We start from the raw sequence: 27,131 nt of genomic DNA, 5'->3' as shown, positions 1-27,131 counted from the left end.
AATGTTAATTAGAATATTTTTTCTGAAGAAGAGAGATACACACCCAGAATGCAACAAAAGACCTGAGAAAGTAGTCAAGGAAGCAGAACGTGAAAAGCCAACAGAGACACCACAAAGTGTTTACACTAAAGTTTAGGGATTTTTGTCCCCCCCCCCCCCCCCGGCCCGCCCCAATCAGAGAGCTCTTACTCTTAGCCAATTTACTTGTATTTTATATTTAACTCAAATAAGTTTGGCTGCCTGGCTTCCACACTCCTGGGACACTGAAAACAGTAAATTAGCCATCAGGGCAGAGAAGCTCTTAGGGATGAGAAAAAACAGCCCACCAGCAAAAATTGGAAATAATTCCCAGATAATAAAAAAAGGAAGAAGGAAAGTTATTTTTAAAAATATGAAACGTGAGAGGCAATTCAGTCTGGGTCCCTTAGGTTAAGATAAACAGGTCCACTCTCTTCGATAAGCAAATGGCGGTAATTTTACAGCACGGGCCAAAACAATAACTCTGGTCTTTGAGAAGAGGTTTAAAAAGCCAGAGACACGTTGAAATATTTCAACAAAAAGGTTAACATTGTTTAAAAAATCCAAGCATTCAGTGACTTTTAAACCCTCAGTTATCTAGAAAATCATTTCTTAGAAGGCTGTTAGAGAATTCCAAAAAACTGAGGCATACATAAAAAATAAAGGAAGGAATGTTGTGTAGTTTAAGGCCTCTGGGAGTGGCGGAGAGAGACTCATTTAAATCATATTTAGCAAACCCCGTCCTATCCCTTCCCCCTCCTTTCCCCAGCAGACCTTGAAAATACCTGCCTACCAAAGAATACATTAATATTTAAATCTTTACTGACTGCAGATGCTTCCCCACAACCTCTACAATATACACTTCCGCCATCTTACCTTCTTGTGTATTGTTGGTCCATCCACATATGTGCTCAGAATGACCACTACCTTATAATCATCAGAAAAGTGACTTCAATTCCAGGTTAAAATAGGTACTACAATGTGGCTTGTTGAAAGTCAAACCCAAATCGTTTACCACGAGTGTCTTTCACTGAACAAAGAAATCCTATTCTGTTTCCAAGGGGGATAAAAAAGACGAGCCTAACCCTGGTAACCTTAACACAAAAGGAAGCTAAAAAGGCAGGGACTCGATAAGAACAAAGGATTGTTCTTTCTGATGACATCAATACGTATTAAACACGATGTGTTACACATCCTTCTATCAATACCTGAGATGATAAATTTGCAAATTAATACTACATTGGTCATAACTGCATAAAATTACAATAGCACCCTCTTTAGAAGAGATTTTGATTTATATAACGGTAGTAACTTTTATGTGTTTAATGTTTCTGAAATTAAAGGAGGAGATGAGCCACGGTGCGCAAGCAGAATACAACGTACGAGAAATAATTACGCTTGTGACCTCATGCCCTATAAGGTCACTCTGCATCATAGGCCAAAGGAAATCAGGAACCATCAGCATTTACCTCCGAGTGGTCACTGCCTGGAATGAAGGGCAAGCGTGGGTATATTTCATAAACCAGCAGGAGCTTGACCTCATAAAAAAGTCAATTATCAAAATGCTACATGTAGAATGTCACAAAAAGAAATATATAAAAGTGGGTTCCGCAAAATATCTTCCCTTCAAAATAAATCTGAGACAACTTAAACAGTTCATTTTCATCTGAATCGTAACACGTGTCACAAGGTAACATTAATCCTTTGTTAGTAAAAAGAATCCGCAGAATTTATAAAAAGTATTTTGTAACATAAAACATTATAAATACATGCTAAAGAGTGACAACTCAAAATATTTACAATATGTACGTAAGTCACTGTCACAAGAATGTATGCAATATTTATAATTCCAGTCCTGTTACCAGTACAGTAAGAATCACAATACACTTACCCACAGATTTTCTATCAAAAATTAGGCATCAAAAGTTTACATACTGCCTGCATTTGTAAGGGATAAAATGTTTCCTAACACGTTCTGGGACAGGGCTCCATCACCTGAAGCAAAATTCTCACATCACTCAATTAGGACTTGGTTTTTATGAACATTTGTGAACTGGCTTTTCAGTTAAGGCAGACGATTGCTCCTTTTTCCTCCCTAGTGATTTCTGGTCTACAGCCAGAATCGCTGAGCAATATAAATTCACGTGAATTCCGAGGCAGTGACAATAACGAGAACAAAACTCCAGAAACCAGCAGAGCAGAGGAAAGGGGACAGCCGGCCAACATTCACTAGGTGTGTAATATACTGTGCCGGATGCTGTACAGAAAGTTCCTCCTTGAACGCTCTCAACAGCCCTAAGAAAAGCAACTGGCTTCTGGCCCACTGCTTTCCTGAGGTTCTCAGAAAACCCACACGGGGCTTTTATTGCATAATGTACCTAAATAACATTCCAGAAGACCCCAGTCAGTATGACCAGTTGGCTTGTCATCTTAGTCCCAGCTCAGTGACTTACTGGCTGTGAAGTGAGAGAAAGGTACTTCCCACTTTAAACCTCAGGCTCCAGATCTCTAAGGCGAAGGACGATCACAGTCCATCAGCCTGGTATGACATTCTGCTCTTCAAGCAAAAGCATTTTCAGAGTCTCAGACAAATATCTAACAAAGGGACTCTTAGATCAAGCTCAGTCATAAGTCAGGAGCTGCCAATACCGCATTGGGAATTATTGCACATTTTTAAATGCTTAGGATGATTAAATTATAAGAAAATATCTGATGAATGATGTATTTTACCAGATACAGCGCTTAATATTTTACCTACTTGAGTAAGAAGACTCCTGTGCTAAAAATAGGTTTTAGGTTTCTAAAAGAACATTTTATGCTGTTAGCTCGCCACGAGAATCATCTCCTCAAACATTAATGACCATGGTAGACGCGATTTCACTACAAGCATGTTATGGCAGGTGTGGGCTGTCCACCAGCTGGCTCCATAACCTTTTGATCCCTCTGGACAGCAAATCTGTTCAGCAGCCCTATGTGGTCATTTCTCATTTGTTGTACGCTTTCTTCTCCTTTCACACTTTCAGAATCCTTACTCCCTCAGCTTGACATTCTTTTATTAAAATAGAAAGCTCCCAGTAAAGCAAACTAAAACTAATTTTATACTCAGGCAATGTAAAAGTTCCAGAATAGATTAATATATGATAGCAAGAGTTGTTAGTGCAAGCTGTTTTAGTCACAGGGAGAATACATGTTTATTCTTTCACTAAAAATACAATAACATTAAGTGAAAAGATTAAAATTTTAAGTAAGCCAGCATTCCATTAATTAATAAAGTACTCCAGGATATTGTAACTAAATATGAAGGACTATAATTTACATACATGGAAAGGTTGAAATCTGACCTAAGAACAACCTAGTTTATACTTCAACGATGACGGGAACCATTACAGAGTAATTTTCTTACAGTTACGTTTCTGATACATTTTGTTGTTGCTAAATTTAATATGGCTAGAAATTACAGTCTGAAATCAGGAGTAGCTAAGGCACATATCTACTCATTCTTCTATCCCCACCGCCACTTCAAGATCTAAGGCTGCTGGTTAAGACAATAAGTTTCGTAGTCTGACAGTCACTTAGTAACTGAGGGACCTTAAGAAAGTTCTTTAATCTCTCTTGGCCTCAACTAACTCATCTGGTGGGGGAGGGGGGGGTGGGCAGTGACACTAGTCCCTAGTTTACAGGCTTACTGCAGTGGTTTAATGAAATAACACAGACCAGGCACTTAGCAAAAGCCTGACAGAGAAAGTGTTCAATTAATGGTAGGTATTGTGATTATTTTCCTTATACTGTATCCTCTCTGGACCCTCTAACAGACCTCTCACCTAGCAACATATACATTCTTATCATTGTTTCAGGGAGTAATTTGTGACTACATTACACTTTTATCTTGTAGCAAACTCATTCTCTTCTTTCCAGGAAAATAAAACAAAATGGCATTCACCACCATTGTTAATGGGACCTCTCTTCCCAAACTGTCAAGAATACACTGCACGCATCTTCGGTGTTTTTCATAGACCTTTCTAGGTAGTCCGTAATCAAGCCTTAGAAATACCTTCTATTCCACTCTATCTACATTTTCGGTGTTTTTCATAGACCTTTCTAGGTAGTCTGTAATCAAGCCTTAGAAATACCTTCTATTCCACTCTATCTACATCTAGGTCTGGGTCCCATCTCCCCTCCATAGTAGCTGCCCAACTACTCATTCTGCTTCAGCCCACTCTCCCACTGCAGTCCATTCCAAATAAAGGTGTCTGGAAATGGTTTCTCAATATTTCCATAATAGCGTTCTCCTTTCAAAAGGACCTCCGATGATTTGCTAATGTTTCCTCTTCAATGTAGTCCACAGTATTTTACTCATAGTTTGTCCTTAAATTGAGGCATCTTTTATTCAATAAAGTTTATGATGAGCTGATGAGCTGTTTTCCAGAATATTATAAAACTAATAGCCACAAGTTACTGAACAAATAGCACTGTTCAGGGCTCTTCAAATACTAGAGTCACCACTGACAAACAGCTGGTAGAGTTATACCAGTTATAATAATTATAGTCCTTTTGGGATCCTGTTTTCACATCCTTCTTGTACTATCATGTATTGTCTGTCTTGACACGTATAGTGAGCATCTTATTACCAAGAATTTCGTATTGGCAAAAATCATTTAAAATGAAGCCACCTGAAACCCAGGCCAAATTTTCAAAGTAAAAAGTTTTAAAAGTTTCATTAAGAATTTAACCAAAATAAAATAAAATAAAATAAAATAAAATAAAATAAAACTGATTTTGTTTTATACTGCATTTGACCTAGCAGCATGATTACAAAGATTTTATGCTGCAAAAAATATGCAAACCCTTCAAGAACTTTTCCCAAGGTCTTTCCCAATCCGTTCAATTTTCTTCTAAAAGATCTTCACGAATTTTCTTTCTTAACATTACACTGGTCTAACTCTACCCAATCTTTATTTCTTAAGAATGCACAATTCCAACTTCAACTTGGAAAGGATCTACCTTCTACTGCACTTGCATATCATCAGATCACCACACGCTGGCATCCACAAGCATAATAATGCAACAGAGACAGATGCTACTGTTTAAATAGAGTAGGATTTTTGATTGGGATTAATTTTAGAAGAGGGGCACCCGGGTGGCTCAGTCAGTTAAGCGTCCAACTCCTGATTTCAGCTCTGGTCATGATCTCACAGTTTGTGAGATGGAGCGTTGAGTCAGACTCTGCACTGACAGTGCAGAACCTGCTTGGGGTCCTCTCTTTCTCCTTCTCTCTCTCTCTCTCTCTCTGCCCTTCCCCTGAGTGCACTAAGTAAATAAATAAACATTAAAAAAAAAAAAAAGAGGTCAGTCCATTAGAGAATATTCTGATATATATTTTTTAAATCAGGGGCGCCTAGGTGGCTCAGTTGGTTGAGCGGCAGACCCGCTCAGGTCATGATCTCACAGCTCCTAGTTCGAGCCCCACGTCGGGCTCTGTGCTGACAGTTCAGAGCCTGAAGCCTGCTTCAGGTTCTGTATCTGCCCCTTCCCTGTTCATGCTCGCTCTCTCTCTCTCAAAAATAAATAAACATTTTTTTAAAAAAATAAAAAATAAAAAATAAAATAAAATAAAACTCCAAACCATAGGGATTTGGAAAATGAACGCATAGAATTCAAAGATCCCTTATTGTGACTTTCAATGACTCACTTTTGTTGATAAGTAGTAGTGAGCATATCTGTGAGTTTAGTACTTTCTTCGTACCTAAGCGTCGGAAATCGATAAGCTTTGTAGAGAACTCTTACGTGATATGACATGGTCCATATACTGAGGTAAGTACGGGGCCCAGGCATCAATGGCTTCCTTCCGTCCCGCTTGCTCAATTCTTCTCAGTTCAGCTAGAAGCAGGGCCTGCGCGGCTTCTCTGACCTGAACAGGAAACAGATCCAAATGAAAAAAACAGAAAGCAGATCAGTTGGTGAGGTGTTTAAAAACTGGAAAGTTCATAACGAAATGAAGCTAGAAAATATACAAGTCACATTAATTTACGGGAGAAAAACTACAGACCAAATAGTGAATTAAGTATTTAAAGTAGAATAAATTGGATGTGAGCAAATGAAAGACATTTTAATGAATGAGCTCACTGAAAAATATTTTAACACTAATAGACAGAATATGTGAACATTTACGCAGCGTTGGGTTTAAAACTTCATTTTCCAAAGGCTTTGAAACATTCTTGCACTTTCATTTAGCATTTTCACTTTAAAATTTCCATGTCATTGATCCTGTTGAAAGCCACTGTTAGAACTGTTAAATGTATCTTCCGTTTTAGCCTGAAGAAATCTAACCTTATCTAGTGAGTTTCTTTGTATGATATATGCTAAATCGGTATTGTTTATACAAATGTATGTATAACTCCGCACGATTCATGTGTCCCTAAGACGTGCTTAAACAATTTGTTTTCAACAAATAAGCAAAGTACATTCTTGTGTACTAATATTAGTTCTATAGAAGGAAACTAGTTGTCAAAGTTACATCATCCCAGTTTTTCCTTCAATGCGGCACACAACTTTTATTTTGCAGTTTTAGTGTTCTTTTGGCAAATTACCACAAAGCACAGAGTCAAAGAAGCTAGTCAATTGTCAAGTGGTGTATCAATCAATTTATTAACTCTTCATAACTGAAAACGTAACTCAGCAGTGTCTGATAAGAGTTTAAATCAAAACTGTTTTTAATTATAACTGATTTTTGAAGTGAATTCAAAAACAATTCAATGCAAAACCATGAAGATTTTAGTATGGTGCGATTCCCCTTGGAGATGAGGGAAGGGAAACCAGATGCAGGGAATATCTACATTTTGAGAAGTTCAAAATCTTGAATGATACAAACTGCTATAGCTAGACAGGTCAAATGCCATAATAAAGGAAATCTCTATAAAACATTTCCAAGTTCCTGGTGATATTATATTCCAAGCAGTATCTAATACAGCAGAAGTCCCTTAACACAAAATAACAGCTACCATTTATTGAGCTCCTACCATGTGTCAGGCTCTGTACTTACTGTTTCACTTGCATTATCTGATTTGATCCTGACAGCAATCCCATGAGGAATATATTATTATCCCCACTTTACAAATGAGCTTCAAACAGGTTAAGTAAATTGCCCAGGGTCACAAAGTTAATAATTGGCAGAACTGATATTTAAACCCAGGTCTCTTCGAATTCCAAAGACTTTTATTATAACACAGTACCTTCCACTGGACAATGGCTATTCACTCAGAATTTGATTGGTGTAATTACAACTCAGTGTGTGATTTGGGGGGAGGTATATGTGAGCATGGATGTATGTGTACAATCCATACAAAAACCAATACTTAAACAGTTCCATGAAGTATTTGAAAGCTTTTGTCAAATATTCACTGCATTAAAAAGTAAATTCGCAAGCTGTAGCATTATTGTTTTGTATACAAACTGAGAAAAAAAAAATCAGAAACCCATATTTTCTGTCACATAATAAACTGGTGAAAAGAAATTAGATAAGTATTAACCATTTCATCTCAAATTTACACATGTCTAGGGCGCCTGGGTGGCTCAATCGGTTAAGCATCCGACTTCGGCTCAGGTCATGATCTTATGGCTTGTGAGTTCGAGCCCTGCATTGGGCTCTGTGCTGACAGCTCAGAGCCTAGAGCCTGCTTCAGATTCTGTGTCTTTGTCTCTCTCTCTGCCCCTCCCCTGCTCACACTCTGTCTCTCTCTGTCTCTCAAAAATAAATAAACATTAAAAAAAAATTTACACATGTCTAATGCGTTCATGTTTTTGTTTTCTAGCCATATCACAACGACGTTACCTCCAAGCATCGATCTTGCCATCTCCGAGCCAGCATCTCTAGAAGTGGAGGCCTAAACTTGTCCAATCCCAGCAGGTCTGGCAGCATAACACAATGCATAGCAGCCAACTGACTCCATCCTGTTAAAATGTAATATAGTATAAATACTTTAAACATTTTGGCATTCCCTAAAGATTTTTCTTCAAATATACCAAAAACCAAAAAAAAAAAAAAAAAAGGGGGGGCAAATGTGCTAAATTGTATTGTTAAGGATTTCCACTTTTATTAGATATTTTATACAAAGAATTATATCAAATGTAGTTCATCTCTAAATCAAGTAATTGGTACTTATAAGAACTTTCAAAGTCTTAAATAAAAATAAATTTCCTCATAAAGTACATTCAAATTCTACAAGGAAAACAAATTTCTAAACAGTCCCTCGAAGATAAAATATATTCAGGGTTGAGAAAGTGTAGAAATAAACATGTACTAGAGTAATAGACTTAAAACCACTTTCAGTTAAAAGGGCATTCACACAGATATCCAAAGATAAGTTCATGTCACTTAAGGCCTGGCCATCTGTGTATGACCACCTTATCAGTCAACAGAGATGTCTTCTCTTGTCTGTCACAGGGCCTTTAATTAATACTTATCGACCTCTTTTCTTACAAAGTGAACCAGATATTTAAACACAATCATAACTGAGTAACATAACATCAACTTTGAGGGGAAATATGAATTCAGACATTTCATAAAATAAAAACTGGATAAGCTAAAATTTACAAAATCTTAAGCATCATTAACTTTAATTTATGGGAATAAAAGTTATTTTTTCCAAAATTCTAATCCATAATATGAAACTTAAGTATATGAAGAAAACAAACACTGTCTAAGTCGCTCCAAAGTCTAAAAGCAACACTACCCAGACATTCTCAAATAGTCATTTCAACCCTGTTTTAAAGGTGTCTGAAAAATATATACACAATAAATGCTTCAGTCTTCCCAAATCACGCATGAAGCCGCTATTAATCCACAATAATTACCATAACACCTTCTGGGGATAATATTTAAAGAAAAATGACCAATAATGAATGCAAAAAGAATTGTCTATTACCATATACAAGCTGGGTTATCTGTGATCGCAGAATTTTAACAAATCAACGTTTTGAAGTAATCTAAACTGTAGTCTTCTAAAACAACAAGAACCCAGGGTGCCTGTGTGGCTCTGTCGCTTAGGCGTCCGACTTTGGCTCAGGTCATGATCTCACGGTTCGTGAGTTTGAGCCCTGCATCAGGCTCTGTGCTGACAGCTCAGAGCCTGGAGCCTGCTTCAGATTCTGTGTCTCCCTCTCCCGTCCCGTCTCCTGCTTGCGCGCTCTCTCTCTCAAAATAAATAAACATTAAAAAAATAATAAAAATTTAAAAAATGAAATAATAAGAACCCTACCATAAAATTCAAAACTATTATTGGGATTGTTAAAAAAAGAGAGAGGGAGAGAGGGAGAGAGAGGGAGAGAGGGAGAGAGAGGGAGAGAGGGAGAGAGAGAGAGGGAGAGAGAGAGAGAGGGAGAGAAAGGGGGAGAAGGAGAATGAGTGACAGATAAGCCACCTATCTAAAAATTCACCCTTTCAATAAGAAAATTCTCATCAACTGAGAATATATGATTACATAACTTAGGTGATGAGCACATACATTTTAGATTACAATTTCTTTCCAAAGAGGATATATATACATATATAGAGGATATGTACATATATATCTATACACACGCAAATATATATGGAAACATAAGTTACCACCTAATAATTTCTTTAAGTGCTTTAATGTCTCATGAAAGTATGAAGTGTATTTATGAGCTAAATTTTAATAGGATAATGATTCTCACCATGGTCCAAAGTCAACAACTTTTTTTTTGAACAAATTACTATCTTTCACAATAGCTTAACAAACATGACCCTAACTATTTTTGCTAAAACCCAGTCTTAACATACTAACCTTAGTACATGCCTATGACAGGGAAGCCAAACAAAAACTAAGTTATACTTTGGTGTTCCTGTGTTTTCTTTCCAAACGAGTGCTACTTAGAACATGAGCTCTCTATGCTTAATGGATATTGTACCATTCTTTCCAGTTGAATGGACTGGTAATGCTGCTTTTTAATAGAGTCCGAATCAATCTGGGTTATGTTTGAGATTTTGTAAATTTCCTCCTTTTTATATTATATGTCCTGGTGAAGGCTGAGCCCATGATGAAGAGAGTGGATGTAAGTCAGAGCTCACAAGTTCTGCTAGGCTTCCAGGCAGTATAAATAATCCTCATGGGAAAAAAAGGTTTGTGGATTTCATTCACATTTTCAGAGCTCCAAACATACTTGCAACTAGTCTAAGTCCACAGGGATAATATGGTAGTCTAACTACATCTTAAAAATTGAAATTATGGATTTTTGCCTCATCCAGAAACAGAAACAGTAAGGAGGATAAACAGGTGAATTCCTCACAGTCTGTAATCACTGGTGCTAATCAACATTCTGAAGACTTTTCATATGAGAATGTAGAGAGGCCCCTCACATCTCCCCCTCACCTCAGAGTAATGGTACATGCAAAATAAACTCATTAGTTCTAACACCAGAGATCACATGACAAACATCACTATGAAAACCAATCCACCTTTTAATATCTACTTCACATCAAAGATTGGCATCTCTGCCCTTCTTTAACATCATTCTAGATTACAAGAAACACAATTATGCCAGCCACGAGTAGCATTACATTTTCGTAACTGGTCCTCAGCACTGACATTAGCAAATCAAGCTATAAAACGGAAACTTTAGGATATCACATATAACAAAACAGATAAATGTATAAATTAGATAAAAAGAACATGTCATATCAGAATAAAGCACAGACGGAAAGGGAGTTGTTAGAAAGTTGAGAGAGAATACCTTCATTTACTAAGAAACAGGTATGTAAAGCAGGAGTAGAAGCAGGGTCAGAGCCAGAGTGATCAGCATCAGACCGAGCGGAAATGACAGGAGCAGGAACTTGCAGAGAAAACAGAAGAAATAAAGAGGAGAGAATTGAGGTACAGCAGCTTCTGAAAAAAACCTCAGTATTAGTGAAGAATGAAAAACAAAATTAGCAAAATATAGTAAATGGAGAACTGAAAAATGATGTTTTAATCAGAAGGGCATGATCGTCAAGGATTACAGCAAGGAAATGATACATCTGGACAGTAACCACATTGTAGTTCAAATTCTATTTAATATTCAAGTTGATCAATGTATCAGCTAATATAAAAAACAGTTCTAAAACAACTAAGGCTACAATGAAAAAATGACAGACATTAAGGATTAGCAAAAATATAATCCAATTTTTAAAATGTACCACATACTGAAAAGTTTTTGCTGGTCTTCATATTGTCGATTACATTTTTCTAATAATTTATTTCCTAACTTTACGTGTAAGTTATTTTCTTAACATCTGAAACCAACATCCACTGAGATCATTTCAATTTTCCACACTCATTTTATAAAAATACAATTTAAAACATACCAACTTGTATAGAATATGTGTTCTTTTGTGAGAAGAACCCTAACATAGCTTCATTCTTTGAAGTTTAAAAAATATTTTTTATGATACAAATGCTTTATATTATAAAAATAATTACTGAGTGTTCTAATCCTTATATAATACATGCAACAACCCGCACCCCACACCCCCAAAAAGTAATGTTACCAGGAAAATGTTTCAGCTTAAATTATCATATGAAAAGGCAAAAAGACCGTATGGCACACACATTCTACAACTGGAGGTCAATGTTAAGATTTAGAGGTCACCATTTGACACTTCCTTCCTATGGAGAAATTACCATATGTCATGCACAAGCATCTTCAAATTAATCCCTCTCCTTTCTTCTGTCATTGAACAGCAATAGGTTTGGGCTCCTGAACAGATTAAGCATTGTCCACTGAATGATATGTTTGTTTTTCATGCAGTGAAGTTCCTTTGTAGCTACAGGACAGCTGCATGAAAACAACTTTTCATAATTTCCACACAAATGCGTCATAATGTCAATCAGGCACGCGTGAGGTGGTAAACAGCACAACTAAGAGAAGCACATGAACAGTAATAAAAAGCAGGAAATCCAACTCCATAAACCCTAAGAAGCACATCTTGCACATATGAAAGTTTCATTTGGGAAATTATATATTTTTTTTATTATCACAGGCCTGTTTTTTGTTCCTTATGAAATTAAAATGACTTTATAATGTTATGTTTATGAAAAACACAGAGCTTTTAATTGCATATTTCATAAGATCTTCAAGAATTCTATTGTAATCTTATAAAGAAATCTCAAATATTTCTATGTTCCACTTAATAAATCTTTCATTTTTTAAATCATTTTTAATTACGAATTCAGTTATTATGGCCTAGAAAATATTCACTTCCTTATGCAAAAAAGTTGGCAAGCCTGGTTGGCGAAGAGAAAATTGTCAGGCTTTAGCTTTCATGCTACCAAAATTGTTGACAAAGTTCCTCTGGTGATTTTCAACAAGTGGGACTTTTTTCCTTTTTAAGAGAAATTATAGAAAAGGAGAAATTATCATCATCCTTCAAAAGGCTGTGGTAACTGTATCTGATTTTTCTCTTAAGTGAGAGGACACCAGAATTAGAACGTGAGGAAATTCAATACAAATGAATAAAACTGCAGGACAGAGTGAGCATTACCCTAGCCAGGACAAATAAGTAGTGGGACAAAAGCACATCTTCTCTAAGTCACAGCATAAAGGAAAGCAGAAATGCTACTGAGGAAACTGCTAGAATAAGTAATAATAGGTCTTAATAGAATAATGTTCAATAAATGTAAGTTTATTTTTATAATATATGTAAGTTTGTTTTTAAAAATCTCTGCATCACCAAAAAATATTTCATTCAGCCTACTTCATAACTAAAACTGCAGAATCTAGAACTACTTTCATAATTAATTGAGAATACTCAAATTCTACTTGAGCTTTCAAAACTGTTCACACACAGAAAAAAAAATCAGCAACAGAAATTTAAAAAGTACTACTTCTAAAATAAAAAGCTCAAGATTTAATGACAAATAAAAATCTGAAGAGGTCATATGTAGCACTGAGTATTAAAAATTTATACCATAAAGCATAAATGAGCATTTGGTTTCTTAAAGCGGCAATGATAATGATCAACTGGCTTTCTCTTATTAAGGATTTAGTAAAACTTAAGGGCAAAGTCTCAATGCAACTTCCAGTGATGACAGAAGTGGCATAAGTTCTATTAGTTTACCTAGGAAATTTCCTTAATTTCGCAGCTAAGAGCCTCTTTGACTACTTACTATCACATGAACAGATAGGCAAAGATAAACGAACCCATGGGGTTAACACACACGTGCACACATGCGCTCTCGCTTTCCATTAGATAGCATATATACATGTACGATACCCAGGGTTTTCTGTTTTTGAATAAGCCTATTTCAGTCTTCATATGAAATCGGACTCTGAATTCCAGTGTTCCCTACTGCCATTGTGACATGAAGAATGTATCAAGGACAGAAAGTGAACTTACTTTAGGTAGCAAGTTATTGGTCTAAACCTCATTGGCCTCCTGGTACAAGAACACAAATAGCCCTTTCAATACATTTTTTAGGCGGAAAAAAGAAATCTAGAAGATAAAGATTTCTGTAAAACCAAATGCAATGCTTAAAGAAGTTTTTCCAAAGCTTAACACTAATAAAAATGAACACTATTTAATAATGAATCACTTTATCTAAAGAGCTGTGTGATAATCATGAAGCGTGGAGAGGGGTGGATAGAGGAGAAGGAGGCGTTCCACACTAAGTCTTCCATCCAAGAGAGAATCTTAGAGTAACATCTGCCCTTTTATAAACTTCCTTTATGTCTACACTTCTATGTCTCAGGGAGTTGAGCATTCTCATCATCTTTTAAATCAACATGAAGCATTAGGATAAATTGTTGATCAAGCAGTCTACAGAAAAAAGGGTGTCCTTAAAACACCATGGAGAAAGAGCACAAAAAGTCTAACGGCAATAAGGAAGTACAAAGGTCCAGGAAATAGAGAGGATAAGCACCTACCGTAAAGCAGAACGAATTAACAGCCCAAGATGCTGTTCTGACAGACATACATCAAGGCAAAATAACAAGTGCTGATAATGTTTGAAAAATAGTAACTCTACTTAACCTATAGATCACCACTGGATTATATCAGACTTGGAATAAGTTCAGACGCAATGACTTGGCCTATAACTCCAGCCAGTGTTCAAAAAATAAAACTTAAAAAAATGTTTAAAAATTCCACTTCTGTAAAAGGTCTCCTTCATTACTAATATCCAAAATACATAAATGAGCTAAGACCCAAAACAATGGGGGCTGGGGGGAAGAGTCTGAAGTTTACTGCAGTGAAAGTAAGGCTATTAAAATTTTCTATTTCATTTAATTAACAATAAGCCCCTACTATGTGTCAGATATTGGGCTAAGCATACAAAGTCTCATAAAGATTAGCCAAAGTTACTTGGTTACTGAGAGTCTGGCAGGAAAAGCAAATAACTAATTAAAATATTATCATAAATTACACTTGTCTGAATCTCCTCCGTTACATAGAAGCTCCTTGAAGGCAGAGATTTGTTATGTCAGCCTTGTAGATTCAGCACCTAGTTACTGACATACTGACACTAGAAACATAGAGAGAAGGTATCTATAGATCCATTCATTCAAGTATTTATTGAGTACCTTCTGTGTACCAGTCACTGTTCAAAGCACTTGTGCCAAATTAGTGAACAGAAAGAACAAAAGTCTGTCCTTTGAGCTTCCAAAGACCAAAGTTACATGCCAATTTTTATTAAAAGGTATGTAAATTCAAACACAAAATTTTAAGGAGTCTTCAGGTCCATCCAATAACCTGATATATGTACTCCATATATGTTTCTTGCTATAGACCCTGGAAAAAGATGGTGAGAAATTATTGGGTAATTTACATAAATGATTCCTGAAATAATTTAACAATGACTACTTCCTACTTCAAGTTTAGACAACCTAAATTAAATACATTTCTGAAAAATAAAACAGCAGATATCGTTACATAACCTTAGAACCTTAAATTGCTTAGATTTGCTTCCACACCTACCACTGAGTAAAGACACAACTACCAGCATAGACACAGGGCCACAATCAAGATAAGCACTAGAGACACAGACCAAAGACTTATGCCATGAGATTACTGAATTGATCAAGAGAAGTACAGTACGTCAGAATGTAGAGAAGCCTAGAGCGATGGGCAGATTTAGGGCTGTATAACCATGAACAAAAAGTTAGTTTGACATCTCTGATCCCTTTCTCAAGTGAGATGTTTTATAAAGCACACAATTGAGTATCTAATAAATAAAAACTGTCTCTATCAAAAAGTACATGACTTGTCTATAAATGTTAATTATTGGCAAAGACTGAATTAACAAGCCCACTGCTAGACAAAATAAACCTCCTGTGAAGAAATTATTTTCCAATGAAATACCCTGATAATGTGTATGAGAAATTATGTTAGCTGAACTCTCCAGATCATCTTTATTCTCAGATCCAAATGTCTATGAAAGGTCCAATCCCCAGCTAAAGTCTTTACTCTGTATAGATTATTTTGCAGCTGAACAAGTATTAGCCGACATGTAAGTGACAGTTTATCGAAAAGGAGCATATTCATGTTTGCAATCCAGCTTGAAAAATGGATTGTGAGTCAATGTGCACTGCAGTGGGAGTCAGGAAAAGAAAACATAAGGAGAGGAAAAGGTTTAAAAGAAAACCAAGGTAAGAGAAGTCAGAGCAGAAAGACGAAATATAATACCCTAACTGTTGTAGTCCAAGAACTCAGAGCTTTTGTCCATTCTCTGACCACTTCTTATCCTAAACTGGTTGTTTTATGTTCATGAGTTATCTACTAGATATATAGATATAGATATAGATACAGATATAGATATAGATATATAGATATAGATATATAGATACACACACACACACACACACACACACACACACACACACACACACACTACTTAAGAGAGTATACATCAGAATAATCTTTCTAATGTCCTAAATAGAGATGTTTGGAGAAAAAAGTGCTCAACAATTTTTTTGTTAAAGAGATAATTACTCCATATTTTCAATATTCAAATAGAAAGTGGGTTTCCTGATGCCATCCTAAAATATTTTACCATAACTCTCACTACACGTTGCTAACCTTTATTTACTTTAAAAGATAAGCGTCTGTGCTATTCCAAATGGAAACTCCTAAGTCTACCTTAAATAAATGCTTTAGAAAAAGACTCAATTCTCTTCACCACTCTCAAAACATGATGCTTTATGAGAGAAGCAACATTAAAGCTTTCCTACTGTAACATTCTCAGAACTGACCAAGTGAGTAAACTGAATACTGTAATGGTGGTGAAGTACACAATGTATCGTGACAATGTCACAAATTACGCTGGACCCCTTGTATCTGCTGCTATGGTTACAGAGGGAGAAAACTGTCATCCAAGAAGAAACATCAACTATAAAGAATGATAATGAAGATGGTAATGATGAGGACAACAAATAAAACCTCTAACAGGCACTGGTCTCAAATGAAGCTCTAAACTAATTAAATGAAGGAGAGTGTGGCCTGCCACTGATTTGTACTGTATAATCTGGATGATATTTTCAGTGGATTTAGAACAAAAATACGTGTTATTGTAGAAAAAGCACATATCTAGAGTTAAAAGGTGCTATTGTATCCTAATCATACCTCCATAACTAACCATATTTTAAGTCAGTCTTTTAGCTTTGTGAACCCGTTTCCATTTCTCCCTGAAGTAATGGCTATAAAAATATTACAACACTATGTAACATAAAGAATATTTACCTTGGGGTGCCTGGGTGGCTCAGTTGGATAAGCATACGACCTCAGCTCAGGTCATGATCTTGCAGTTCATGGGTTCAAGCCCTGCATCAGGCTTTGTGCTGACAGCTCAGAGCCTGGAGCCTGCCTCAGATTCTGTGTTTCCCTCTCTCTCTGCCCCTCCCCTGCACATGCTCATGCCCATGCTCTGTCTCTCTCTCAAAAATAAATAAACATTAAAAAAATAAAAGAAAATTTACTTTATGAAGTAATAGTATATTTAGAACATTTTGGAGGCACCTGGGTGGTTGAGTCAGTGAAGCATCCGACTCCTGATTTCAGCTCAGGTCATGATCTCATGGTTCATGGGTTCAAGCTCCACATGGGGCTCTGTACTGGCAGCGCACAGTCTACTTGGGATTCTCTCCCTCCCTCTCTCTGACCCTCCCACGTGCTCGCTCGCTCTCTTTCTCTCTCCTCCTCTCTCTCTCTCTCTCAAAATAAATAAATAAACTAAAAAAAAAAATGTTTAAAGTAAAGGGAGAGGACCTTCCACTTCTGGCCAAGATGGAGTAACATGAAATAGACTTATAATCCCATCTAAAATAACCCCCACCCAAAAAATACATAAAAAACCAATAGTTTCAAGCCACTGGACATCAAATGATGATGGACTAAAAGTGAGGAGTTGGGAGACAAACAGCTCTATGATTACCCCCATTTATTGCCTTGTTGGGAGTTTCTAGACCAACATATAGGAAAGAGGATTTAGGAAGAGCCCAACAGTTTCCCTGAGCTAAGGAGACAGAGCTGAGAGTCTCAGGAAACCAGAGCAGCCAGAATCCACAGGAAGAGAAGAGAACTTCAAAGATCAAGCTTCTTCAGAGGTCCCCATCAAATATTCAGCAGAGCACAATCAGTTCATGTGTGTGAGGAAACTACTAAAGTATATGTGTGTTGCTCCCACTAGCCAGACTGGAAAATTCAGAATTCATGGGGTACCAGATACTCAGGAAGGTCTGGCCCGAGTAATGGGAAATTAGCCTTAGACAGAACATGACTCCACACCCACCTAACAAATCATAAAAGCAAGACCAGAAAAAGATCAAACTGCTTCCAAGTAACTTAACTGCATCCAGAATATAGCTTAAAATTTTTTTATAACAATATAAAAATATTCAATACCCAACAAGGTGAAATTCAAATATCTGCCACTTAACAATGATTACCAGGCACACAAAGAAGCAGAAAAGTACAGTCCATAATGAGGAGAGGAAAAGTCAATTAAAAACAACCCCAAACTGACAGAGATGTCAAAATTATCAAATAAGAGTATTTAAAAAGTTATTATAACTGTAATTCATATATTGAAAAAAGTTACATAGAGACAATGAGAATATAAACAAAAAGACCCAATTCAAAATTGTGAACATGAAAATCATAATATCTGAGATGAAAAATACACTGATTGGGCTTAATAGCAGTTTGGATATTGCTAGAAAATATGAATGAACTTGAAGACATTGCAACAGAAACTACCTAATCAAAACACAGAGAGGAAAAAAATCCAAAAATAAAGCATCAATGAGCTATGAAACAATTTCAAGTGGCCTAATGTACATATAATTTGAGTCCAATAAAGAGAGAAGAGAGGAGAGAAAAGAAAGATTAGTTGGAGAAATAATGGTGAGAAATGTTTTAACTTAATAAAAACTACAAAAATAAGCTTAATAAACCGCAACCACAAGAAACATAAAACTACACCAAGAAGCCTCATAAGCAAATGGCTCAAAACCAAATAAAGAGAAAATCTTTACAACAAGTAGTAAAAAAAACTTTTTAAATGTTAGTTATATACAGAGATAGATATAAATGGCATCAGATTTCTTGTTAAAAACAATGCAAATGAGAAGACAATAAACTATCATTTCTAAAGTACTGAAAGATACAAATGGTCAACGTAGAATTCTATACCAAAAAAATATCTTCCAAAGTCAAAAGCAAATAAAGATGTTTTCAGACATAAAGCTGAAAGAACAGCAGACCTTCACTACAAGAAATGTTAAAGCAAGTACTTTAGACAGAAAAAAAAAAAAAAAAATTATACCAGATAAAAATCCAGATCTATACAAAGGAATGAAGAGCAGCAAAAATGGTAATTACATAGGTAAATATATATGGTCTTTGTCTATTTAAATCTCCATAAAATACAACTGACTATTAAATAATAGTGATATTTAAGGTTTATAATATACAAAAATGTAAATTACAAGACAAAAATCGCACAAAGGCCAGGAAGTAAAAAATGCAAGTAAAACATTTTACAATTTTTATATTTAATGTTAAATGGTAGGGGCACCTGACTGGCTCAGTCAGTTAAGCATCCAACTTTGGCTCAGGTCATGATCTTTGATTGTTCAGAGTTTGAGCCCCGTGTCAGGCTCTATGCTGACAGCTCAGAGCCTGGAGCCTGTTTCAGATTGTCTCCCTCCTTCCCTCTCTCTCTCTCTGACCCTCCCCGACTCACTCTCTCTCAAAAATAAACATTAAAAAAAATTTTTTAAATGTTAAATGGTAATAATACCACTTAAAGGCACACTGTGATAAGTTAAAGATCTATGTAAACTAGAAACTCTAAAATTGCCACTAAAATAACAAAAATTTAGCTTATAAGCCAATAAAGGAGATAAAGTGATATAATAAAAAAAAAGATTCCATTAATCTGAAAAACAGCAGAAAAAGGAAAAGAAGGAACAAAGAACAAATGAGACAAGGAGAAAAAAGAGCAGAAAGATGGACTCAAACCTAACCATGTCAACAAACACATTAAATGTAAGTGGTTTAAACACTACAGTTAAAAAGCAGGCCATGTTGTCTATAAAGAAACACACTTTAAATGTAAAGATGCAAAATGGGTGAAAAGTAAAAGGATGGAAAAATATACACCATGCTAATAATAGTAACCAAAAAATGCTAAAATGGTTATATTATTATAAACAAAGTAGATTTTCAAAGCAAAAGCAAAAGATATTATCAAGGATAAAGAGATCATTTCATGAGACAAGTAAAAACAAAAAAAAAGTCAGTAAGAAATAACAATTCTAAAGGTTTATGTGCCTAATAAGAGAGATTCATAAAACATGAAGCAAAAACTAATATACAGATGCAAGGAGGAATAAAAAAAATCCACAATCACTGCTAGACTACTCAGGAAAAGAAAGAAAATTCATAAATTATAAATAACAGAAATGGGAGAGGGGATATCTTTTCAAATCCTACATATAGGATATTAAAAGAAAAATAAAAGAATATTAAACTTTTTGCCAATAACTTTGACACAAACTACCAAAGTTCACTCAAGATGAAATAATAATTAAAAAAGAAAAACATCTAAATAACCCTAATCTATTAAAACATCCAAATTTGCAGTTAAGACCCTTCCCATAGAGAAAACTCCAGGTCTACATACTTTCACTAGTGCATTATATCAAACAACTAAGAAATAATATCATTCCTACACAAACCCTTCCAGAAAACACACACACACAAAAGGATAACATGCTAACTCCACCATTATACTGTTACAAAACTGAACAAAGAACATTAACAGAAATGAAAATTGTAGACCAAAATCCCTCATAAATGTAACAAACTCTTAACAAATTTTAGCAAATTATATCCAACAATCCAGTAGAAGAATAATTCATCATGACCAAGTGTGGTCTACCCTAGGATCACAAGGTTGTTTTAAAATTCAAAAGTTCATGTACTTTGTCTTAAGAAAGTAAAGGAGAAAACTCATTTGTTAATTTCAAAAGATGCAGAAAAACCATGTGACCAAGTCTAACATCATAAAAAATTTCTCAACAAACTAAGAAGAGAAGGTAACTTCCTTAACATCCTCCTCATCTAAGAAGAACCTGCAGTTAACATCATACTTAATAAAGACTGAATGCTTTAACCCATGGTTGGGAACAGGCAAAGATGTCTACTCTGACTTCTTCAATTCAACATCATGCTCTAACTCCTTATCTGTGCAATAAGGTAAGAAAAATAAAATGCACTGTCTCAAAAGAAGTAAAATTGCCTTTATTCACAGATGACATTATTTTGGGCATATTCTCTGAAGAAAGAAGGGATAAAAATTGGTAAGTAACCACCCATGTTAGAAAGTTAAAAAAAAAAAAAAAAAGCTTATTAAATCCAAAGAATGTAGAAGAGCTGACTTCAGTGAAGTTGGAAAAAATATGCACTAGAAAGGATACACAAAGACACAGCGGATTCATTAAAATAACTAATAAGGTCCATAAGCCCCTGATGAGACTGATCGAAAAAAAGGAAGAAGATACAAATGATTAACATAAGAAATAAAAATGGTGACATCACTACAGATATTAAAGAAATTTAAAAGATAAGATATTTTCCTAGGACAGCAAATTTAAAAGAACTGGAAAAATCACTGACTATGAATTAATGAAACAGACACAAGAACAGAAAATTTGAAGTGTCCCATGACAATGAGAGAAATTAAACCCAGAATTTAAAAACTGCCCACCAAAAAAACCTCTAGATCTAAATCCAACCAATTCTGCTGCACATTTATGGAAGAGATAATGCCAATCTTATTCAAATTCTACCTGAAAATAGAAAAGGAGGAAAGATCCCTTAATCAACTTTTTGAAACTTGAGTAATGTAATACTTTATAAGGGCATCAGAAGAAAGGACAACTTTCTTCTGGGAAAAAAATTATATACATATATATATATATATATATATACATATACATATATATATATATGTATATATACATACATATATATATATATATACATACACACACTGCAACTATATAAGACAATAATGCATCACAACAGATTAAAAGGAAAAATTATATATTCATCTCAAGATAGAAAAAGCATGATAAAACCCAACATACACTGAAGATAAACACTTAGCAAAGGAATAATGGAGAGTTAATTTCTTAGAGATTACCAGTAAGAAGCATATGGGAAATATCAGAATTATGAAAGCTTAGACATTTTCCCTTTGGGAAAACATTGGGAATAGAAAAAGTATCCCATATGACTGTCTATATAATCCAACTAATCTACAAATAAAGTATTACAAACAATAGTTGCATTTAGCATGACTGCTTGATACAAGGTCAATATACAAAAATCATCTGCATTTCTGTGCCAGAGGCACAGAAAACAAAATATTCAATACCAGTTACAAGAATATTTTTAAAATCCATATCTAGGAATAAATCTAAAGTATGTAAGACCTCTACACAGAAAACTCTAAGAGTTAACATAGCTATATCAGACCTAAAAAAAATAGGAATAGGGCTGAGTTGAATATGTTAAATATACTGAATGAATGAATCCCACAAAGATACTAATTCTCCCCAAACTCATCTACAAATTCAATAAAATGGCAGTTGAAATCATAACAGGTTTTTGTAACAATTAACAAACTAGCTTTAAACTGACAACTGAGAAATTCAAAGAAACAAGCATAGCCATAACATGATTTAAGAATAAGGTGGAAAGACTTGATCTACTGAATACCAAGTTTTATTACAAAGCTACAGTAATTAAGGCACAAGGATACACAAGCAAATCAATGGGCACAAACAGTCCCAGGAACAAATCAAATCGAAGAATATTTAATGGGGGCGCCTGGGTGCCTCAGTCAGTTAAGCGCTCAGGTCATGATCTCATGGTTTGTGAGGTTTGTGAGTTCAAACCCTGCGTTGAGCTCTGCACTGTCAGTGCCTGCCTGGGATTCTCTCTCTCTCCAAGAACATTTTATTTATGCCAAAGGTGGCACTGCAAAGCAGTGGGGAATGAATCGTCTCTTTAATAAATCATGCTTGACTAATATGGTATCATATGGAGGAAAAAAACGAAACAGGACCCCTGTTTCCCTTTATACCCAGAACTGAATTCTAGGCAGATTGGAGATCTAAATAAAAAGGGGAAAACAAAAAATCTCCTAAGACAGAATGGCCTCGTGATATCAGGGTAACTTCTAAACAGGACACAAAAATGTTAATCATAAATGAAAAAAAAATGTTATATTACATTCCACTGAAATGGAGAGTGCTGAATTTCAAAGATAGGCATGAAAGGCAAATAAATATTTACATATAACAGAGGGCTCATATTAAGGACAGTCACAGATCAACCCTTACAAGTCATGTTTTTAAAGACAACCTAATAGATACACAAGTTGGACAGGCACTTCACAAAAGAACATATAAATATGAGCAATATACATACAAAAAAGTGTTCGACCTTAATGGAAACTGGGGAATGTAAATTAAACATACGAGAGCCTACTATACACACACCAAGATGGCTAAAGTGAAAAAGATGGAAAATATTCAGGGTTGGCCAGCATATCTCACCGGTGGTGTATGGGAGTTCTTGCCCCATATCCTAGCCAATGCAGCATTTTCCATCTTTTCCACATTAGCCATTTTGAAGGATCCGTATTAGTCACTCACTTAGGAAGACATGACAACATCTGCTAAAGCTGAAGATAAACATATGCAGAAATCCCACTTTTAGTTATAGACACAACAGAAGTACTCATAAGGTACATTAAGATCCAAATGCAAGAATGTTCATGGAATTATTTATGAAAAACAAAAACTGAAAATAATTCAAATGGTTATTGATAGGAAAATGGAGAAACTGTGGTCTATTCATTCAACAGAATACACTACTCCAATAAAAATGAACAATGAAAATGAATAAACTTTAGTCAAATGCAACATCATCGATAAATCTCACAAAAGAAGCCAAATACAAAACGATACATAACTCCACGCCTGACTGAATTTATATAAAATTCAAAACACAGACAAAATTAAATAGTGTTTAGGGATTTAAACTTAGATGGGCATAACTATAAAGGAAAGAAAAGAAGGAATTTCCCAGAAGTCAAGATAGTAGTGACCTTTGGAAGGGGGCATATGATTGGGAGGGAACATACCAGCAACTTCTGGAGCCCTGGCAAAGTTCGATTTCTTGTCCAATGCCATAGTTACAAGAGTGTTCAGCATGTAAAAGGACTCACTGAGCTAGATATTTCTGTTCTGTGCACTTTTCTGTACATATATTTCACACATACACAAGTATAAAGCTGTCCAACCAAAACTTTTCTATAACACACAGTTATAATAGTTTATATCAAGTTTAATCAGAGGAAGGGCAACAAGAGGGGTGAATACGTAGGGTTGGAATAAAGGATGGGAGGGAGTTGAGAATGCGGGAGCTTTTCTTCCATAATGGGAAGCCAATAGACAAGTACTTAAACTGAAAAGCGGGCATATATTTAAAGACAGTAAATACTAAATAATAAGCTAAGAGAGAAAAAAGTACTTGTCCTAGGGAAGGGAAAAATTGTAGATAAAAAGTTGGAGGCCTATTGTTTATCTAACAAATCTTGTAGAACTATTCATGGACTCTTTAAACCCGAAAAAACAAAACAAAAACAAAACCTATGGAAAAAAGAAGACCCTGAAAGTCAGCATTTACAAGCAGAACCTTCAGCATCCCATCTCCTGCTCACTTCTTCACTTCTATCACATTCTGAGAGCCAGCATTAACGCTCGGCCTGAAGGGAAACTCTCAGCAGACCTGACCCCCAACTCTGGTTGCCTCATTTGCTACTCTTAAAATGAATATAAAAGATAATAATGGAAAAGAAACGCAACATTCACTTCCACCTCCTACTGAAAAAGAAAGCTACAGACAAAAGTTAAAGTATATAATAATGTAAACAAAAAGAAAGGATTTCCACTTGTGGATTACAAGGCATGAGCCCCTGGTAAAGAGCAGAAGAGCTACAGTATGAAAATGTGAACAACATTTCTAAATGTAGTTTAAAAATAGGTATCACTTTTAAACTCAGCACACACAATTAACACACTAGTGTTGTCAAGTTAAGGTGCCCCTAATGCATAAAAATTAGGTCAAAGACAGTACAATAAAATTATGTGAAATATGCTCATTTATCAATTTCTAAATAAACCTGATTTATTTTTAACTGACACCTTAATTATCCACATTTACATCTGGAATATAACAACTTTTCTCCCTTTTAACAATGTGAGACAAACAAAATGTTATGATTACACATTAGCTATGCCTCCTGAGTTCCTACAGCTGAAATGTCAGGTCAATTACTTAATAAGATTTAATTTTACCTTGTTTAATCTGTCCTTGCACAATATTACTGGAAGTTGGAGGGGAACCCCTTGCCTTAGAAAGGTCTGGGGTGCTTGGTCGAGGTGGCCTTTAAAAAGAAGAAGAAAATATATATATACTTTCATAAATCTGAAACCATTTAAAATATTAAACTTCCTAGTCCCAAATGAATTGCAAAACACATACAGAACATTTTCAATTTACTTTTCAAAAACCAATGGTTTTTCCTGCGTCGTACCTATTAACATTTTCCTTTTCAAATTTCAATATATTAAATGATTAGCAAATATCAAGTAAAAGTTTGACAACTACAATCTGTGCTTTATGCTAGTTTAAGGAATATTTATGAATAGCTTAATGTGCTACCACTGACAAATAAATATCATAATTAGTCCTTCACTCTTCAATTAGCATGCTGAGATTTCAGCCCTTCCTCTATCACTGGTCAAACGAATTCGTGGAATACTTTGAGTTTAGAAGAATTCATCCTTAAAATCTGAAAAAGGAAGTAAGGCATGAGAAATCTTGGACTCCAGAGGCCATGTGTCTCATTTTGAATTCTAGCTCTACCACTTAACTACTTGTGTGATCTTGGACACATTACTTGACCTGAGTCTCAGTTTTCTTATCTGCAGTAAAAGGATAATAAAAGTACTTACCTTACAGGGTTAAGAGCATTAATGAGAGAGTGTCTATAAAGTACTTGCAACAGAACCAGTTACAAGGTAAGTACTACTTAAGTATTTGATTTTTTAAAATTTCTCAATATGATCAACTCTCAATAAAGTATAATAAAACCAGTTTCAAAAGCAATCTTCATGACTTCTGGAAAATAGGTAATAGCAAATCAGGTTAGGCATTCCTGAAATACTAAAATAATACTCTCCTACAATTAAAAGCTGTTTTCTCTTTTCCAACTGAAAAATTCTGACCATACTTCTCACAAAATTCTGAAGCCAATTACTGAACACCTATCTTTCATTATATATGTCACAAAGAGAAGAAGCATTTCAAATACACATTTTGAATTAAGTATCAATGCAAACTTTAGGTAGCTACAATCCCAAGATTATATTCACCAAAGACCTAGTCTATAATTCACTCATTAAAGCTGAACTGATACCTACTCCCTTGTTCCAAAACTTTTCTGGAATAGCTACGTTGTATCTGAGTGAAGGTTAAACTGTGCGATTTTGTCATGCTTTAAATCATGCATATTGTGTTTTAAAATTTAAAAGGGAAACACTGAGATAATACAATAATGTTAAGGTGGGGAGAGCCAAAAAAATAAAAACAAACAGCGAGAAAAATAAAACAGGGTTTTTGTTTTGTTCGTTTTTTTGAAATGTGATAATAAAATCAGACTATCATGGTCACACCTGGTAGGACCCTTCTTCATATGATCACCAATAAACGTTGCGTTGGTCATACTCATTAACGTATTTGCCAAAGATATGATAGACAGTAGATGCTGGGTGGTGACGGCTCGGGACACTCCGTAAGTTCCCTTTCCTGCGCCCTCGGCTGCTGGCAGCTTCCTTCCTACTTCCGCTTTCCCATGTGATAGTTTACGAGCAGGCTGATTATAACCAGGAAGCATCAATGACATATGACCTCCTCGAGACAGGAGACCAAAAGATACCGTGCAATGGGGTTTCAGCATTCCAAGGCGATCAAGACAAACTTCATCCAGAACTTCATTTAAACCCCAGGCGTGAAGACAGGACATGAACAATTTTGCAGTGTCCATTGTTAAATTATATTCTAATAGGGTCAATGGCTTAGATTTGCTGGCCCGGTATTCTGGATCGCTTTCTTCCCTCCTCTGCCTCATTATCTCCTCATCCTCCTCTTCATCATCAAGGAGATGTTCCTTTATGTTCTCTTTGATGGTTTCTTTCACTTGTTGGAAGAGAACTGCTGCTCGTTTTCCAGTTAGAAAAGAGCCCCCTTTGTCTGAACTGCCAGATGCTTTTTGCAAATTCTCTGGGGAAATAAGCGCGGTATTCGGCCTAGAGGCTTCTTCAGTCAAGAGCTGAATAATCAACGCTTCCACATCAAAGAAAAGCACATGTATGTCCGGATCTGTTAGGTTTGTCTTTATTGCTTGAACCATCAGGGAGTTATGGGAATATTTAGGTAAATTCCCCTGCAATAAACATTTTAAAAAAATGGTTATAATATAAAACGT

General features: G+C 35.4%; 1 protein-coding gene across 10 annotated transcripts in view; it reads right to left on the bottom strand.

Annotated features, from left to right (window-relative positions):
* Positions 1–27,131, bottom strand: part of WDR7 (WD repeat domain 7) — a 354,022-nt gene that overhangs the window by 224,516 nt on the left and 102,375 nt on the right. For 9 of the 10 annotated variants that reach the window (XM_042910255.1, XM_042910254.1, XM_042910263.1 and 6 more), the window contains 4 exons: positions 26,320–27,089; positions 24,940–25,028; positions 7,847–7,965; positions 5,803–5,926 (listed from right to left, as the gene is read on the bottom strand). In XM_042910255.1, the coding sequence (XP_042766189.1) occupies positions 5,803–5,926; positions 7,847–7,965; positions 24,940–25,028; positions 26,320–27,089 (1,102 nt within the window). Of the gene's footprint in view, positions 1–5,802; positions 5,927–7,846; positions 7,966–10,767; positions 10,867–24,939; positions 25,029–26,319; positions 27,090–27,131 lie in introns of all 10 variants that reach the window. The other variant, XM_042910264.1, reaches the window with a different exon arrangement.

Source organism: Panthera leo, chromosome D3, assembly GCF_018350215.1.
Source record: "Panthera leo isolate Ple1 chromosome D3, P.leo_Ple1_pat1.1, whole genome shotgun sequence".
In the NCBI taxonomy this organism is placed as follows: Eukaryota; Metazoa; Chordata; class Mammalia; order Carnivora; family Felidae; genus Panthera; species Panthera leo.
Note: the sequence above shows the minus strand (reverse complement) of the source record. Positions and strands in the feature narration are given on the sequence as shown.